General features: G+C 35.2%; 1 protein-coding gene across 4 annotated transcripts in view; it reads right to left on the reverse strand.

The window, feature by feature from the left end:
* Positions 1-7329: 7329 nt before the first annotated feature.
* Positions 7330-16815, reverse strand: part of TTC33 (tetratricopeptide repeat domain 33) — a 40539-nt gene continuing 31053 nt past the window's right edge. For all 4 annotated transcript variants that reach the window (XM_087443232.1, XM_087443230.1, XM_004422767.3 and 1 more), the window contains 3 exons: positions 14713-14794; positions 13170-13301; positions 7330-9375 (listed from right to left, as the gene is read on the reverse strand). In XM_087443232.1, the coding sequence (XP_087299358.1) occupies positions 9022-9375; positions 13170-13301; positions 14713-14794 (568 nt within the window). In that variant the 3' untranslated portion in view covers positions 7330-9021. The remainder of the gene's footprint in view (positions 9376-13169; positions 13302-14712; positions 14795-16815) is intronic.

Here is a 16815-nt window from a genome sequence, read left to right on the forward strand (position 1 = left end):
ATATAGATTGAAGCCAAAATTATAATCAACTGTATTGGAAATGGAGTCATAAGTAGTAAGTGTATATATTGGGGGAATGTAAGAGAGCTAAATCATATTCATCTATAATAAGAAATCAATATTTCAGGTTATGAATTTCTAAAAATGAATAAGCAGTGAAATCACAATGATATATATACGCTTGTACATCAATCATATCTGTAAAAGTTTTATACTCTGGAAATACCAAGTATGCTTTAGAAACTCTCACATACTATTGGCGGGGTGTAAAATTGATACAATCATCTTGAAAAAATGAACTTGGCATTATCTACTGAAGTTCAGCATGTACACACCATCAATATGAATAATAACTGCAGGGATTGAAACATATCAAATACATCTCAATGCATGACTTCATAATGACACAAAAACAAAACAGAACATCTCACTTGTCACCTTTGGAGAATGCTAGTGGTAAATAAAGGGAAAGAATAACGCCTCCACTATATTAACATCCTTCACTACATATATTGTTTCCCAAGGTAACAAAATAGTTGATGAGGAAAAGTTTTCTTCAAAGATCAAGTCTTCTAGCAACAAAAGACTACTAATTATCACCATTTTGTAGCCTCTAATGAAATGATGGATCTAGGCAAAGAGAGTCAATCACTGCTGATACTACAAAGAGAAAGAGATAGCCAGAAATATTTGTCTTCTGGTCTAAGTACCCAAAGCCACCCACAATGTATTCTTGCAAAAAATTGAACTGAGCAACTTATAGGAAAATTTATAGGAAATGTAGGTGCAGAGGAACATTAATAACGTTAGGTGGGATGCAATAAACAAAACACAAAATGTGGAAAATTCTAAAGGACAAATGATTCAGTTCCTTTAAAAATAAATTGCAAGGAAAAAAAAAGGAAGAGGAACCTATAGATTATAAAAGACTAAAAGACATATCAACAGATGCAATGAATGGATTTTGGATCCTAATTTAATCAAACTATACTATCACTCAACGTGATATAATGACAAGATTCACACTGTAGCTGTTTTTAAAACTGAATTTGTAATTTAAAATCTTCCCAAAAAGAAAGTGCTAGGCCTAGGTGACTTCACTTGTTAACTCTATAAAACACTATTAAAAGAAATACCAAATCCAAAGAAACCCTTTGAGAATAGAGTAGGTGAAAATACTTCTCAAATTTTTAAAATAAGGTCAACATTATCCTGATTCAAGAACTAAAAAATATTACAAGAAAACTACAGACCAATATTCTTCATGAACACAGACATAAAACTCCTTAATAAAACATTACCAAAGTGAGTCAAGAAAGATCTAAAAAGCATAATCCATCATGACTCAGTACAGTTTATCACAGAAATGCAGCTGATTTAACATCTGAAAAATAAATGTAATTCATCATATTAGCAGAATAAAAGAGAAAAATCATATGATCTTCTGATGGATGTAGGAAATACATTTAACAAAATTCAATACCCACTCATGATAAAAGGTGTTTAGCAGGCTAGGACAGGAACTTTCTCAATTTAATAAAGGACATGTATATAAAACTACAGTTACCATCATACTTAATGCTGAAAGACCAAAAGATTATAAATAAGGCAAGAATGTCCATTCTCACAGCTTCTCTTTAACATTGTACTAGAGATACTAGCCAGTGCAATAAAGCAAGAGATGGAAATAAAAGGCATACAGTTTGTATAGGAAGAAGGAAAACTGTCTTTACTCACAAAGATATGATAATATATGCGGAACATCCTAAGGAATCTACAAAAAAGCTAATGCAACTAATAAATGAATTATGAAAGTTGTAGGCTACAAGGTCAATATATAAAAATCATTTCCATTTCTATGTAATAGTATCAAATTGGAAAATGAAATTTTAAAAACACTCCTGTAGTAGCATCAAAAAACATGAAATATTTAGGGATAAAATTAACAAAAACATGGGCAAGACCTATTGACATAAAACTAAAAAAACATTACCAAGAAAAATTAAAGACATGAAACAATGATATGCCATGATCATGGATTCAAAGACATGATATTGTTAAGACAGCAATCCCTCCTAAACTGATTTATAGGTTCAACACAATTTCAGTCAAAACCCCAGAAGACTTGCATGTAGATAGAGACAAGTTGATTTTAAAATGTACATGGAAGGGCAAAGAAACTAGAATAGCTAAACAATTTGGGGGGGAGAGGAGTTGGAAAAATCACACTGATTTTTAAGGCTACAATTTTTAAGCTATAGTAATCAAGACAGGGTGGTATTGGCATAGGAATAGACATATAAATCACTGTAACAGAATACAGAGCTCAGACAGACCCTCAAATACATGGTGAATTGATTTTCAACAAAGATGCCAAGGTATTTCAATGGGAAAGGACAGTTTTTTCAACGAATAGTGTTTAAATAACTGGACATCAAAAAAATGAAACATGGGGGCCAGCCTGGAGGCATAGTGGTTAAGTTTGCATGCTCTGCTTCCACGGCCCAGTGTTTGCAGGTTCGGCTCCCGGGCGTGGACCAACGTACCACTCATCAAGCCATGTCATGGTGGCATTTCAAATAAAGTAGAGGAAGATGGGCACAGATGTTAGCTCAGGGCCAATCTTCCTCAGCAAAAAGAGGATTGGCAACAAATGTTAGCTCATGGCCAATTTTCCTCATAAAAAAAAAAAGAAACTCGACCTTTACCTCATATCATACATAAAAATTAACTTGAAATGGATCATAGACCTAATTATAAAAACCAAAACTATAAAACTTTTAGCAGAAAACACAGAAAAATCTTTCTGATCTTGGAACAAGCACCAATTTATCAGCACACAAAAAGTATAACCACGAAAGAATAAAAGATATAAATTGGAAATCATCAAAATTAAAAAATTCTGCTCTTCAAAAGGTATCATTAGGAAAACAAAAAGGCAAGGAAACTATCAATAAAATGAAAAGACGACCCACCAACTGAGAAAAAATACTTGCAAATCATATATCTGACAAGCGGTTAATTTTGAAAATATGTAAAGAACTCATACAACTTGACAACAAAAAAAATGAACAACTGGATCAAAAAATGGGCAGAGGATATGAACAGACATTTTTCCAAAGAAGATATTCAGATGGCCAACAGGCACATGAAAAGATGTTCAACGTCACTAATTATTAGGGAAATGTAAATCAAAACTACAATGAGATATCACCTTACACTCGTCAGAATGGCTATAATTAACAAGACAAGAAATAACAAGTGTTGGAGAGGATGTGGAGAAAAAGGAATCCTCATACACTGTTGATGGGAATGCAGCCACTATGGAAAACAGTATGGAGATTTTTCAAAAAACTAAAAATAGAAATACCCTATGATCCAGCTATTCTACTATTGGGTATTTATCCAAAGAACATGAAATCAATAATTCAAAAAGATGTCTGCACCCCTATGTTCATCACAGCATTATTCACAATAGCCAAGACATGGAAGAAACCCAAGCGCCCATCAATGGATGAATGGATAAAGATATGGTATATATATACAATGGAATACCACTCAGCCATAAAAAAAGACAAATCGTGCCATTTGCGACAACATGGATGGACCTTGAGGGTATTATGCTAAGTGAAATAAGTCAGACAGAGAAAGACAAATACCGTAGGATTTTACTCATATGTGGAAGATAAACAAACACATGGATAAAGAGAACAGAGTAGTGGTTACCAGAGGAAAAGGGGGTGGGGGGAGGGCAAAAGGGGTAAAGGGGCACATGTATATGGTGACAGATAAAAACTAGCCTATTGGTGATGAACAGGATGAAATCTATACAGAAACTGAAATATAATATTGTACACCTGAAATTTACACAATGTCAAAAGCCAATATGACCTCAATAAAATTTAAAAAATAAATAAAAATTAAAAAAACAAGAAAACAAAAAGGCAAGGCACAGATGGGGGCAAAATATTCATAATATATATATATCATAAAGGATTTTTATCCAGAATATAGAAAAAATTCTTACTAGTCAATAACAAAGATGACCCAAATAAAAAATGGGCAACATATTTGAAGAGCATTCCCAAAAGATATACAAATACCAAATAAGCATATGAAAAGATGCTCAACATCATCAGGGAAATGCATATTAAAACCACAATGAGATAGCACTACACATCCACTAATGTGGCTGAAATTAAAAACAATGACAATACCAACCATTGACAAAGATATCTCCCAACCAAAATTTTTTAATACATTGCTGGTTAGGAATGCAACGTGATACAAATACTTCGCAGAAGTTTCCCAGTCTCCTCTAAAGTTGCACATATACTTACCATAAGAACAGCAATTCCACCCTCAGGTATTTACCCAAGAGAAACGAAAACATGTATCCACACACAGACTTGTGACATATATACATAGCAGCTTTATTCATAATAGATCAAAACTCAGACGTTCAACATCATAGATGTCCATCAACAATACAAATAGCTACAAATTGTGGTATATCCATACAACAGAATAATATTCAGCAATACAAAGTAACATATTACTGATGTACACAATAACATGTATGAATCTCTCCATGGATGGATTTCAAAAGTATTATGCCGAACACAAATGTCAGACACAGAGTACATATTGTATGATCTATTTATTTGAAATTCTAGAAAAGTCAAATCTAATTTATACTCACAGAAAGCAGATCAGTAGTTAAATAGTGCTGGTTGTTGGGGTGGAGGGGAACCGGCTGCAAATGAGCATTGGAGAACATTTTGGGTGATGGAAATATTCTACATCTTGATGGTAATTGCGATTGCGTGGGGGTTCACATTTGTCAAAATTCCTCAAACTGTAAATTTACAATGGGTGCATTTTATTATACGTAAATTACACTCTTAAGAAAGTTGACAGAGTGCACAGAGGCTATCATGATTCATTTCACATTCTTTCCTTCCAATTAAATCTAGAGTCAATACTGTGGTCCATCATAATTCCAAGTCAGAAGGCCTTTTAAAGATCCTGAACAAATGTTTACATGTTGACTTGTAATTAACATTACCCATTTTCAATAGAATTTCCGTGATTTAAAAAAACGTAAAATTAGAAAAATTTCTCCAACTTAGTTTTTAATTTGTGTCATGCTTACTTTGAAATATAATCTGCACTAATCTTTGTTGTGGTTTGAGGGAGTCATAAAATAATATCTCTTGCCCCCCCTGACTTCTGTGCCACTTGAGAGAGAAAAAGAGTCAAGCAGATGGAGATTCAATATGTCAGATTTATTGCTGAAAAAGTCTAGGTTAGAGGATACAATTTAGGTTTGTGTCAACAATGGCCACCTAATATCAAACCCAGAATTAGACAGACCTGCTCACCAAGGCACGGGCAGTCCTACACAACCACAGGTCTCCCCCTGCAGAGGCAGAGAGCCTTCACTGCAGAACTTACAACACATCTGACAAGAGACCACAATATAGGCTTTTTGCAGGCATGACAAATCCAAAAAAAAGGGGAGAAAGAGGCTTGATTGTTCTTTATCCTAAATTCCCTTTCCTGGGGAGGTGGGAGGGAGGAGGGAAGGGAGAGATCAAGATCCCTTGGTTAATGGATATCCAAAGAAGCACTGTGAAAGGAAGCCATCCCCACCCTCTGCCTTCCCAAGAAAGAGTAGACCAGCATTTCTCAATCTTCCTTCCTTCTTGGCACACACAACTGGTGAAGTTCACACACAACACACATTAAGGCACAATTCATGGTACACTACCTATACGGCCACCCCTTCTCCTCCATTCAAGTGGGCACATTTAATTGCAAGTGACTAAAGTGACATATTTCGTTTTAATTTACTTTAGTAATGAGTAAATCATTTACAAATTTCTGTATTTTACTATTGGTTAAAAAAAATTACTTTCTCAATCCTAAAATGCCATCAATCACAAAATACACCATCAGTTTAATAATAATCTCTCAGGAAAAAAACATTTAATATATCCATTGATTTGAAGATAATTATGGAACTATGGTTCTTGTGTGAACTCACAACTCATTTAGATACATGTATGTCCTGAAATCAAATTCCAGAGTCAATTTAGAAGGGCTTCTGAACCACGAAGCCCGAAATTAAAGAAATTATTGACAATTTTCCTACTGCTGGGAAAGGCAGTGAAACAAGCTTCTGACACTACATAAAGCATAATTTTCAAACTGAAAAAGCTATAATGGTCGGTTATAATCATGGAAACTCTAGCTTTCTAAGACAAAGTTTTTTACTGTCTTCAATATAGTTTTGCCATATAACATCAGTTTCAAAGCTTTTCATACTTAGACTACTACCATTAAATTTTGTACATAGGCCCCAATTGTAGATCTAGGTTCCGTGATCTATACTTTGCACGTCTTTTCCATGTTTACGTAGCATTTATTAGCATACTTAAGGTAAATACTCTATAATCTAAGAACCTGTTGTCTAGAAAATAATATGTGATTCTCAAATTATCAGGCATGGTCTGGATGTGTAGTGTTCTGACTAATGAGTGTCTAAGACATACAATTTTTAAACAAGAATAATACAAATTATATTCAATATAATTTTAGTGTTAGTGTTTTCAGACAGTATATTAAACATCTTTAACTAAATCACTACCATGAACATCAATTCTTCTTTCAGATTCAAAGGGATTTATTACAGTTAACAACCTTAGTAAATGTCTGTATATCAGAGTTCACATCTTTATAAAATAATGCATGCATTTTCCTCTTTATGCATACAAGAGTGTTAGCTAAGCATTTTGGGGGGCCTGGAGAAATGAGCTGCCATTCTTCTCCATAATTCACTATTTCTTTTTCTCCTCCAACTTATGTCTAAAACATTTTATTTCTTATATCTGAGTAAGGAAGAGACTAACCTGGCCTACCAATGTCAACACAGAGGAATCACTAGGTTCTTGAACAGAATCCAATGGCTACATGCACTCTGCCCTGGGTCCAGCCTCTTTTGGGGTTGAGGCATAGACTTTATGACAAGAATAACCCCCAACTGATAGCCATCTGTCCTGTAACATCAGAAGTAGTGACCTCTCACCTTCAGATACGGAAAAGATTACAAAGCAGTTGTCTTCCTTTCTTAAAATCAAAAGAAACTGAGGTTAAATATTTCCAAAGTAATTCAAGTTCTTCATAGAAAAAGCTAGCATTTACTGAGTACTTCATATACGAGACACCATACAAGGTGCTTTATATATTTTATTTTCACATAAGAAAGAAATTAAATAAATCAATCTAATTTTTCAAAAGCTAACAACACAAAATAATAGGCAAATATTTAAAATTCAGAAAAAAAATTTATTCACAAATTACACAATAAACACACATTACTCAAAACAACACACCAAGTGGTAAATGCTCACTTCTCTAGATACTCAACCATCTACTCTTTGAGGATCTTCCTTATTAAAGAAAATAAAATATAATTAATATTTGTTGTTTTGGATCATTCTAAAACTAACCTCTCTAACGAGAGCTAGCTTTCTGATATAACTTTGGGGGAAAATATAATACTTTTCAAGGCAAGTTCTGACTTCTCCAACTCTGAAAAAAAGAGATAAGCATTCCACTAAAATAAAAGTTTTAAAAATCATCTCAGAAAAATGTAGACCATTACTTACATGCTCCAACAGAATAAAGTAAGATTCCTTAAAATAAAGTAACTTACTTTCATCTCTAACAAGGATAAAATTAATTTTACGCCCATAATAGCTTCCTGAGTGTCAGAAATATCAGTGCCAAGCAGTTATATATACCTGTTCTACAATATATGTAGTATAAAAATAATATTTCACATTAGCAATGACAGTACTGATTTGTGGATGTAATTGAGGCCTTTCAATTTTCTTCAATATATCATATCCTTCTCTACTCATGGGATTGTACCATAAATCACATTTCAGTTTCCATGTACATTGTGCCTAAGTCATTCACTCATTGGTACTCTAATAACATCCCTACTTTTATTTTTAGAGTGATATAATTTAGCCATTTAAAATTGTGATTATTTCTCATTTCACTGAGTAGTTCTAAAAAAGTTATCTAGAAAAGGAATTCCAAACCATCAGCTGGAAAGTTATAAGCAAGAGACAAGTTATTTTCAAGGTTTTTAAGCTTTTAAAAACCAGGAGAAGAAAATACTGCTTTTGACTGGGACAACATAGCAGTACAATTTATTATGACATCTATAAGAGCCATTCATTTAAAAAACGCACATCTTAAAAATTACTTGCTTGGGGTAAGGACTACTCTATCTACTTCAACAATTAAAAAAATAAAACCATCATTCTAACATTTATCAGTACTACACTCATCTAACAAATACTGAAGGAGGCAACTATCATTGTTATAATAATTTTATAGTCAAAACATAGGCACAAATCAGAATTAAGAGAAATTTCAGAAAATGTTCAGAATGTACACATTTGCATGCATTTTCAGCTGAACTTTCAAAGATCTCACTTGTAACCCAATGACAAGTTTGAATCAAAATGAACATCAAAAATATTCAAGCTTTGTGACAGACTTACTCTAATGAAACAAGAAAAACAGAAGAGAGAATAGTAACAGCAGTATATTTCTAGGAGGGAAAGAAGTCACCTACTTGCTTTATCATAAAACAAAAGTCAACAAGTCAACATTTTAATATAACACTGGCCATCAGGTTATTCACTGTTCAAGAATTCACTTTCAAGTTGTGTCTTTAAAATGTACTCCTTATATATCTGGATTAAATTAAGTTTATTAATCAAAAACCATTGTACTCAGAATTCTAATCTTAAGGTTAAATCATAACTTATCAAAGCATAGTCCAAACACTATACAATAATTCTACCATTTAGTTTTTATATGCCTCATCTGAAAAACATTTCACAAACAGGAGTTTTCCCCTTTTTCTCCAGTAAATGTCCCTATGCCTACAACTTAAAATGGCAATCAAAAAGAGATTCCAATAATTCTTGCTATTCTTCATCGGGCTTTGATAAAAACAGAACCATCTGGGGGGGTGGCACCATCTTCCTTCTCAGTTACAGTCTCCACAGTCCCAGAAGCAGACACGATAACCATTGTTTTATTTGCTGAAACCGTCTTCTGTTTTTCAGCAATAGCCGCACAAACAGCAACAATCTCATCACTTTCAAAGTCATAGTCAGGAATTGACTTTGGTGAGAAATGGGTCACTTCCGCTGGTGCTTCACTTTGTTTAATCCTCTGTGCTACCTTCTGCTGCTCCTGAAGCGTTCTTGCCCAAGAAAGGTCTTCTTTCCATATTTCAGGGTTCATTGGGTAGATGTGAAGAGCTACTTGAAAACTTCGAATTGCCTAAGGGAAAAAAAAAGGTCAGAGTTTTTCCTTTGCCTTGTTTTAAAAAATGAGTGTATCGGGGCCGGCTGGCGGGCGTAGCAGTTAAGTTCCCGTGCTCTGCTTCGGCGGCCCGGCGTTCACAGGTTCGGATCCCGGGCACACACTGACGCACGACTTGTCAAGCCAGGCTGTGGCGGCATCCCATATAAAGTAGAGGAAGATGGGCACGGATGTTAGCCCAGGGCCAATCTTCCTCAGCAAAAGGAGGACTGGCAACAGATGTTAGCTCTGGGCTAATCTTCCTCACAAAAAAAAAAAAAAAAAAAAGAATGTATTGAATATAATCCACAATATCCACTTATATAAATCTTTTGTTTTTTGTGAGGAAGATCAGCCCTGTGCTAACATCTGCCAATCCTCCTCTTTTTTTTTGCTGAGGAAGACTGGCCCTGGGCTAACATCTGTGCCCATCTTCCTCCACTTTATATGGGACGCCGCCACAGCATGGCTTACCAAGCGGTGCGTCGGTGCACGCCCGGGATCCGAACCAGCGAACCCAGGCCGCCACAGCAGAGCATGCACACTTAACCGCTTGCGCCACCGGGCCAGCCCCTACATCGTTTTTTTTTAAATGTATTAGAATGTAAGGATGGAAGTTAGGGCTATGCCCTAACAAATGGAAAATAAAGTTATGGAAGTGTGAAAGAAAGTTGACTAACCATTTGCTGATGAGTACTAAAAGTCCGTTAAAGTAGAAGAACTGATATAGTTCAAAACAAGGCAAATGCATTGTTCAGCTTCTGCAGATCAGTAAATATACGAATCTGGGGATTTCCTGGGCTAAACCATGATCAGAAAGGTACCAAGAATGCATACCTTTGAAGCCAAGAACTTATATCATAATAATGCTAACGTGTATTGAGTGTCACAGGAGTCAAAGAAAGACATTTATAATGATAAAACAGTCAATTCACCAGAAAGATATAACAATTATAAATATATATGCACCCAACATCAGAACACCTAAGTTAACACCGACAGTACTGAAGGGAGTAATAGCAATAAAGTAATACTAGGAGACTTCAATACCCCACTATCAATAATGGACAGAACATCCAGACAGGTCAATATGAAACAGAAGACTTGAACAACACTACAGACCAAAGGGACCTAACAGACATATACAGAACATTTCACCCAACAGAGAAGAATACACATTCATCTCAAGCACATACGGAACATTTTCCAGGACAGATCACTGGTTAGGTGAATAGATCACATGTTAGGTCACAAAACAAGTCTTAACAAATTTAAGAAGACATACTAAGTATCTTTTCAGACTAATGGAATAAAATTAGAAGTCAACAGAAGAAGGAAAACTGGAAAATTCACAAATATGTGGAAATTAAACAACACACTCTTGAACAACCAATGAGTCAAAGAAGAAATCAAAAGAGAAATTAGAAAATATCTTGAAACAAATGAAAATGAAAATATAACATACTGAAACTATGGAATGCAGCAAAAGCAGAACTAAGAGGGAAGTTTATAGTGATGAATGCCTACGTTAAAAAAGAAAGATCTCACGTAAAAAACCTAACTTTTGGGGGCCGGCCCCGTGGCTTAGCAGTTAAGTGCACGCGCTCTGCTGCTGGTGGCCTGGGTTCAGATCCCAGGTGCGCACCAGCGCATAGCTTGTCCAGCCATGCTGAGGCCGCGTCCCACAGACAGCAACTAGAAGGACGTGCAACTATGACATACAAATATCTACTGGAGCTTTGGGGAGAAAAAGGGGGAAAAAAAGGAGGAGGACTGGCAACAGATGTTAGCTCAGGGCTGGTCTTCCTCAGCAAAAAGAGGATTGGCATGGATGTTAGTTCAGGACTAATCTTCCTCACAAAACAAACAAACAAACAAAAAAAACCCCTAACTTTTCACCTCAAAGAATTAAAAGAACAAACTAAGGCTATAATCATTTTCCAACATAAACACCTAACTCTAAATAATCACTCATAAAATCTAAATACTCATAGAGATATACCCAACTATTGACTTCATTTACTGTCTGCTCTATTTATCTGTGTATTTTCTTATGTTTTTGTCCATATGTATATATAGTAAGAATCATTAGATGTTAGAAATTTTTGCTTGCTTTCAATATATTTTTCATAGTATCCTTTCATTATGACATTTTCAGTAAAGTCACTTTTTAAACCATTCCAGTCTTTCAAAAGAACAGCTTAAGTTTACATAAAAATTACAAATGTAGATTTTTTCAAGTAGAGCCCTAAAAATTACATTAAATGGGGAAAAATAACAGTTTTATTCCTCCAAGAATTTAACAATATTAACAGACAGAACCATATCAATAGAAAAAAAATATCAGTTGAACAACTGGTATTCATTAAAAAAAACTTAAAATATTGAATAATTTTACTTTTATTGGTTGATCCAAAGTATCTCTGTTGTCTCATCTGTAGTATATTTTCTTTCTTTATAGGACAATCTTTGCTAAACATTATGCCCTAGAGATTTTTTGCATTACCATAGGCACTTATAAGCAAAAGAGGTAATGACTTATAAGTTTTTAACAAAGGAGAAATGGGAAAAAAGTATTATATGATAGGTTTTTGTTTGTTTTCCTGTTAACCTATTAGAAAACTAAATTCCTTGAATTTCTTTTTTCCAACTCTGGTATGATTTAAGTCTTTAAGTAAAAAAGAGAAAAGATGACTATGTTAAATGGCAAGGAAAGAAAATGGCCTTCGGTTAAACTAGTTTCCATCACTGTGAACCTCATCCCAGATGGTCATTTTTAAGTTACTTTACTCCCATCAATTCTTTTCTCATCAAAATTCCTTACTTCTTATTTCTGAGAATTTGACAAACATCTTTTCTTTGTAAATAGAAAAATGAAATATTTACAAGAGTACCAGAAACATCTAAGTTATCCACAACTTACTAAAGCCATTTTTAGTAATGTTAAGTTCAGAGCTTATGCATAATTTTAGCCTTTAAAGAAAGTTTTTGATTTTTTTTGGTTTGCTTTCTTTTTAACCGTAAAAGGCCAATAAAAGCATGAAAAATCTTAATTTACTTAATGACACAGAGGAAATTTGGCACTACTGTATGAGACTGCAAACATGTTTTAGGAAATTAGCCGTCAGGTATACATAGTCCAGCCAAAACAAAAACAAAAACAGGACAGTCCCCACAGCCACCTCTTACCTACTTAGCCTCTGCTACCTACAAGGTATAGTCCAGGCAAGTTGAGAAATGCATTAATCACCAGTTTTACACAATGAATATTTCATTTTCATAAGCTTCCACCCTTTCCCATTTTCTCCTCACTAAGCCAGCAACCTGTCAGTCTAAAGATTTATCACCATTACTCTCCCACAGTCCACTTTCTTCCTTCCCCAACATAATCTTTTAGTGGTTTTGTCTCCACGGTGATACTGTTATCACTTTATAATGTGGTAAATTTAATGATACAAAGAACTAACCTAGAAGTTGCTTATTTTATATTTAAATAAGGTTTACCAAATGCCAATGTTTTATGTTAAATTTTTTTTTAACTTTCATGATGCCAAATACCTGAAAAATATTCAGACCCTGATACAATTGGTGTTTATAATGGAAAAACATGTTCAGTAATAACTTTGATCTGTGTTTATGGGTTAATACCTTTAAGAGGTAATTTGTTATTTATTTTTGCGTGGATTTGATAAATGACGCTTTACTTTTCGGTTCAGTTGATCAAAAGCATGCCAAAATAAAATTTCAGTATTATGATAATTTGACTTCCTTACCAAGACTATCTCTCCTAATCCAAGCTGAGCTCGTCCCAAAGTTTGCCAAGACTCCCATGAATGTGGATTTCTCTGGACCGCCATTTCTGCGGCATGAACTGCTGGGAACATCTCATGAAGAGACATCAGGACCTAGAGCCAAAAAGAAGAAACAAAACCTGTCAGTAATATTCATACACTCAAACTACTAATGGATAACCATACATAAACAACCCTTTTCATTTTTAAAAATAGATTTTTAGTCTGGTAAACATAGCATTTCAGTGGTTTTGACCCCTCTCCTCTGCCTTTCAGGGTCAGGAATTATATTCCTCTTCCTACTCTTGAAATAACTATGAAAATATAAACTATTCCCTTTCCAATTATTGAAGCCTACTACTGTCCATCTGGTCAAAACCAAGTGGTCATATTCTAGCCATGATGGTTCAGAGCTATTTGAACTCTCAATTCCACTTCTATTTATAATGTGGTTTTAAGGGAATCCCAGGTCTTGCTGTTAAACTAGGTAAATTTAAATTTGTTCAACCACCCATTCTGTCTCTAGTGAACATCTTCCTGCTACAAAAATCATTTCAGCACTCCACAGGCCTCTCCACAGCTGGGTTCTTCAAACCACACACACCAGAAAAACTGGGACGTTCCAGCACTTCAATCTATGGGAAAGGGCTGGATTTTGTCTATAATCTGTGTACCATCTGCATTTCACAAGATTTGTGACACAATCATCATGATCACGTTCCAAATTAAAAAACTCATTTCATAGACTTAGCCACAAATCCTGCCTTTAATATATACATATTCAAGACTGAAAATTAAAGGCATCCAAATGAAGGTCCTCATAGTGCTTCATTCAGTGGACACACTTTATTTAGGTTTTCCCCAGTTAAGCTAAAATCAAAGCTGATAAAGGATGTGCCTTATGCTTGAGATCATCATCTGAAAGATATCTGTCAGGTACGTAGATCAAAGCTGAACTGTAACTATTCTCTGCCAAAAATACGTTTAATGCTCTGTTTGAGTTAAGTCTCTGGGATAACCTAATCCAAGTGCTCAGAGGTTTTCTTTGTGAACTTTCCCACAAAATATTAGAAATGTATTTTTAAGTACAAATGTTATTTTTAAACTATTAATAAATTGAGTCTATTCTGACCTTTTGCTAAGGACTAGGCCATTTTTTGGGAAATATCATCATCCAGAATCCAACTTATCCTCATTCTAAAGAAATTAAGTTATTGCTAAGTCCACCACAAATAATTTTGAGGGAAAGTAAACACTTCATTTATTTAAGAGATCACCAGTGACTTTTTAAAAGATATCCATCTGCTCATAACTTCCCATAGTTAGGTTGAAATAACAGTTAACTTCATTATAAAGGTAAATAAATTTTTAATTTGATGCATAAAGAAGAGCCATAAATAACATGGTGACATATTTTTTCCCCAAACTGTATTTGAAAAAGAGAATGCTATTTTGGTTCACCATTGCTCATCAAATAAACATAGCGTGATTTCATAACGAAAGTGAAATTCTTCATAATTATTACCTGTGATTTCATCTCATACAGGGTAGCGTCATTTGGAGTTAATTGTAGTGCTTCATCCCATTTCTGAATCGCCTCTCGGTATCTGTGGTTGTTAAAGTTACATTAATATCATATTTTCCATCAGTCCTTGAGAATACAAGACCAAATTTAAAAATCAGATACGAAGGAATAACCATTTATCAAGAAATATCTCTATTCAAGAACTGATAATACGTAATGATGTTACAAAAGCAGGAAAATTTAAGAGGTGAAGGGAAAGACAGCAAAAGTGAAAAAAGCAAAATATAAATAAAAGAAATCTTGGAAACCTTTCTCCAAGGTTTTATTTTCTGGGCTGAGAAATCAATACCAGAATATCTCTTTCTTTCATTAACCCCCATGTCTACATATGTTGTCATTCATTTTAGATGTATTATAGAAGACTTTCCTGAGGAATTTACAATCCAGTTGCAACCCTGGGCTCTACTGCAGCAATCTAGCTGACACTGATGACAATTTAAGAAGTTGCCAGGTAATTTTGTAAAGATTCTTCAGTTTTAAGTTTCCCTGTCTATAAGTTCCATGAGCACAGGGACCAGGTCTTGTGCATCACTATTAATACATGGTAAGTTTATAAGAAATGGGTCAAATGAATGAAAAACAGTACGGAGATGTGGATTTCCACTATCACCTTTTCAGTGATCTTCTCCCAGGCAGGTCTCTCCTTTGAGCTCCCGAGCCAGACAGTCAACTAACATCTCCACTGAGATGTCCCATAGAGACCTCAAACTCTATATGCCCCAAACTGATCTTAGCACACTCCACACCAAATCTGCAGAAGCATAGCAGCCATCTTTGTTTTTTTCTTTTAATAAAATTAAGGAACCACTAAATCCTACATGTTATCCAAAGCAGTCATCTTCACAGCATCCTTCACAAGTGGTTAACTCATGTAGACTTGAATATTTCTAGCAGGAGAAAGTTCTAATTACCAGAACATTCTTCATTATAATGACCTGGAACTTTCTATCTTGTACCTTTCCCCTAATCTACTAGTTCTGCTTTCTAAAGCTAAACAGAAAGTATATAATCCACAGTTTTCATTCTTGGCTATATACAGAATGATCTGGGAAGATTTTGGAAGGGAAAAAACACACACACATACACGCTGGTCCCTGTCTCAGATCAACTAAAACCGAAATTCTTGGAGTAGGGCCCAGGCATCCATATTTTTCAAAAGTTCCCCAGGTAATGCTAATAAAAACCAGGTTGTGAGCCACTAATATCTCTCATAGTATGTGAAGCCCTATCACACGCTATCTTCTCTTGAATCGCTTCTTGTTACCTGTTTTCCAGACCCTTCATTTCCTCTGTATGTGTTCTTGTGAATAATTTCCTACCTAATATGTGAAGATCCAAACCAAACATAACAACCGATACGTGGGCTATCTGCACTGATTATTATTTAGCAGGGAGCAGAGAACTAAAGAAATAAAGGCAGGGCCGGCCCCTGGTTTAGCGGTTAAGTGCGCGCGCTCCGCTACTGGCGGCCGGGTTCGGATCCCGGACGCGCACCGACGCACCGCTTCTCCCGCCATGCTGAGGCCGCGTCCCACATGCAGCAACTAGAAGGATGTGCAACTATGACATACAACTATCTACTGGGGCTTTGGGGGAAAAAAAAAAGAGGAGGATTGGCAATAGATGTTAGCTCAGAGCCAGTCTTCCTCAGCAAAAAGAGGAGGATTAGCATGGATGTTAGCTCAGGGCTGATCTTCCTCACAAAAAAAAAAAATAAATAAAATAAAAAAAAAAAAGAAAGAAAGGAAGGCAGAATTTGGTAGAAAATACAAAATTGAAGAACATAAAAAAGTACAATCTCTCTCTGTTTTCACCCTGCTATAGAGTTCCTTTACCAGTACATAATACAAATGGCGAATGGGCCACAGCCACCTTAGAATAAGTTTGGCACATTGCCAGCTCCCTGGCTAGCAGCAGGGATGAGGGTGAACTGGGTGGGTGTGTCCTTACAAAGCCTGCCTTAACTGCCACATAGGTTGTAGCAGTGGCTATTGTTATTTTGTAGTAATGGGCTATGTATATAACTATAAGCTGAAGATTCAC

The sequence above is a fragment of the Ceratotherium simum genome, chromosome 18 (genome assembly GCF_057802395.1).
Source record: "Ceratotherium simum simum isolate JZ-2026a chromosome 18, ASM5780239v1, whole genome shotgun sequence".
Classification (NCBI taxonomy): Eukaryota; Metazoa; Chordata; class Mammalia; order Perissodactyla; family Rhinocerotidae; genus Ceratotherium; species Ceratotherium simum.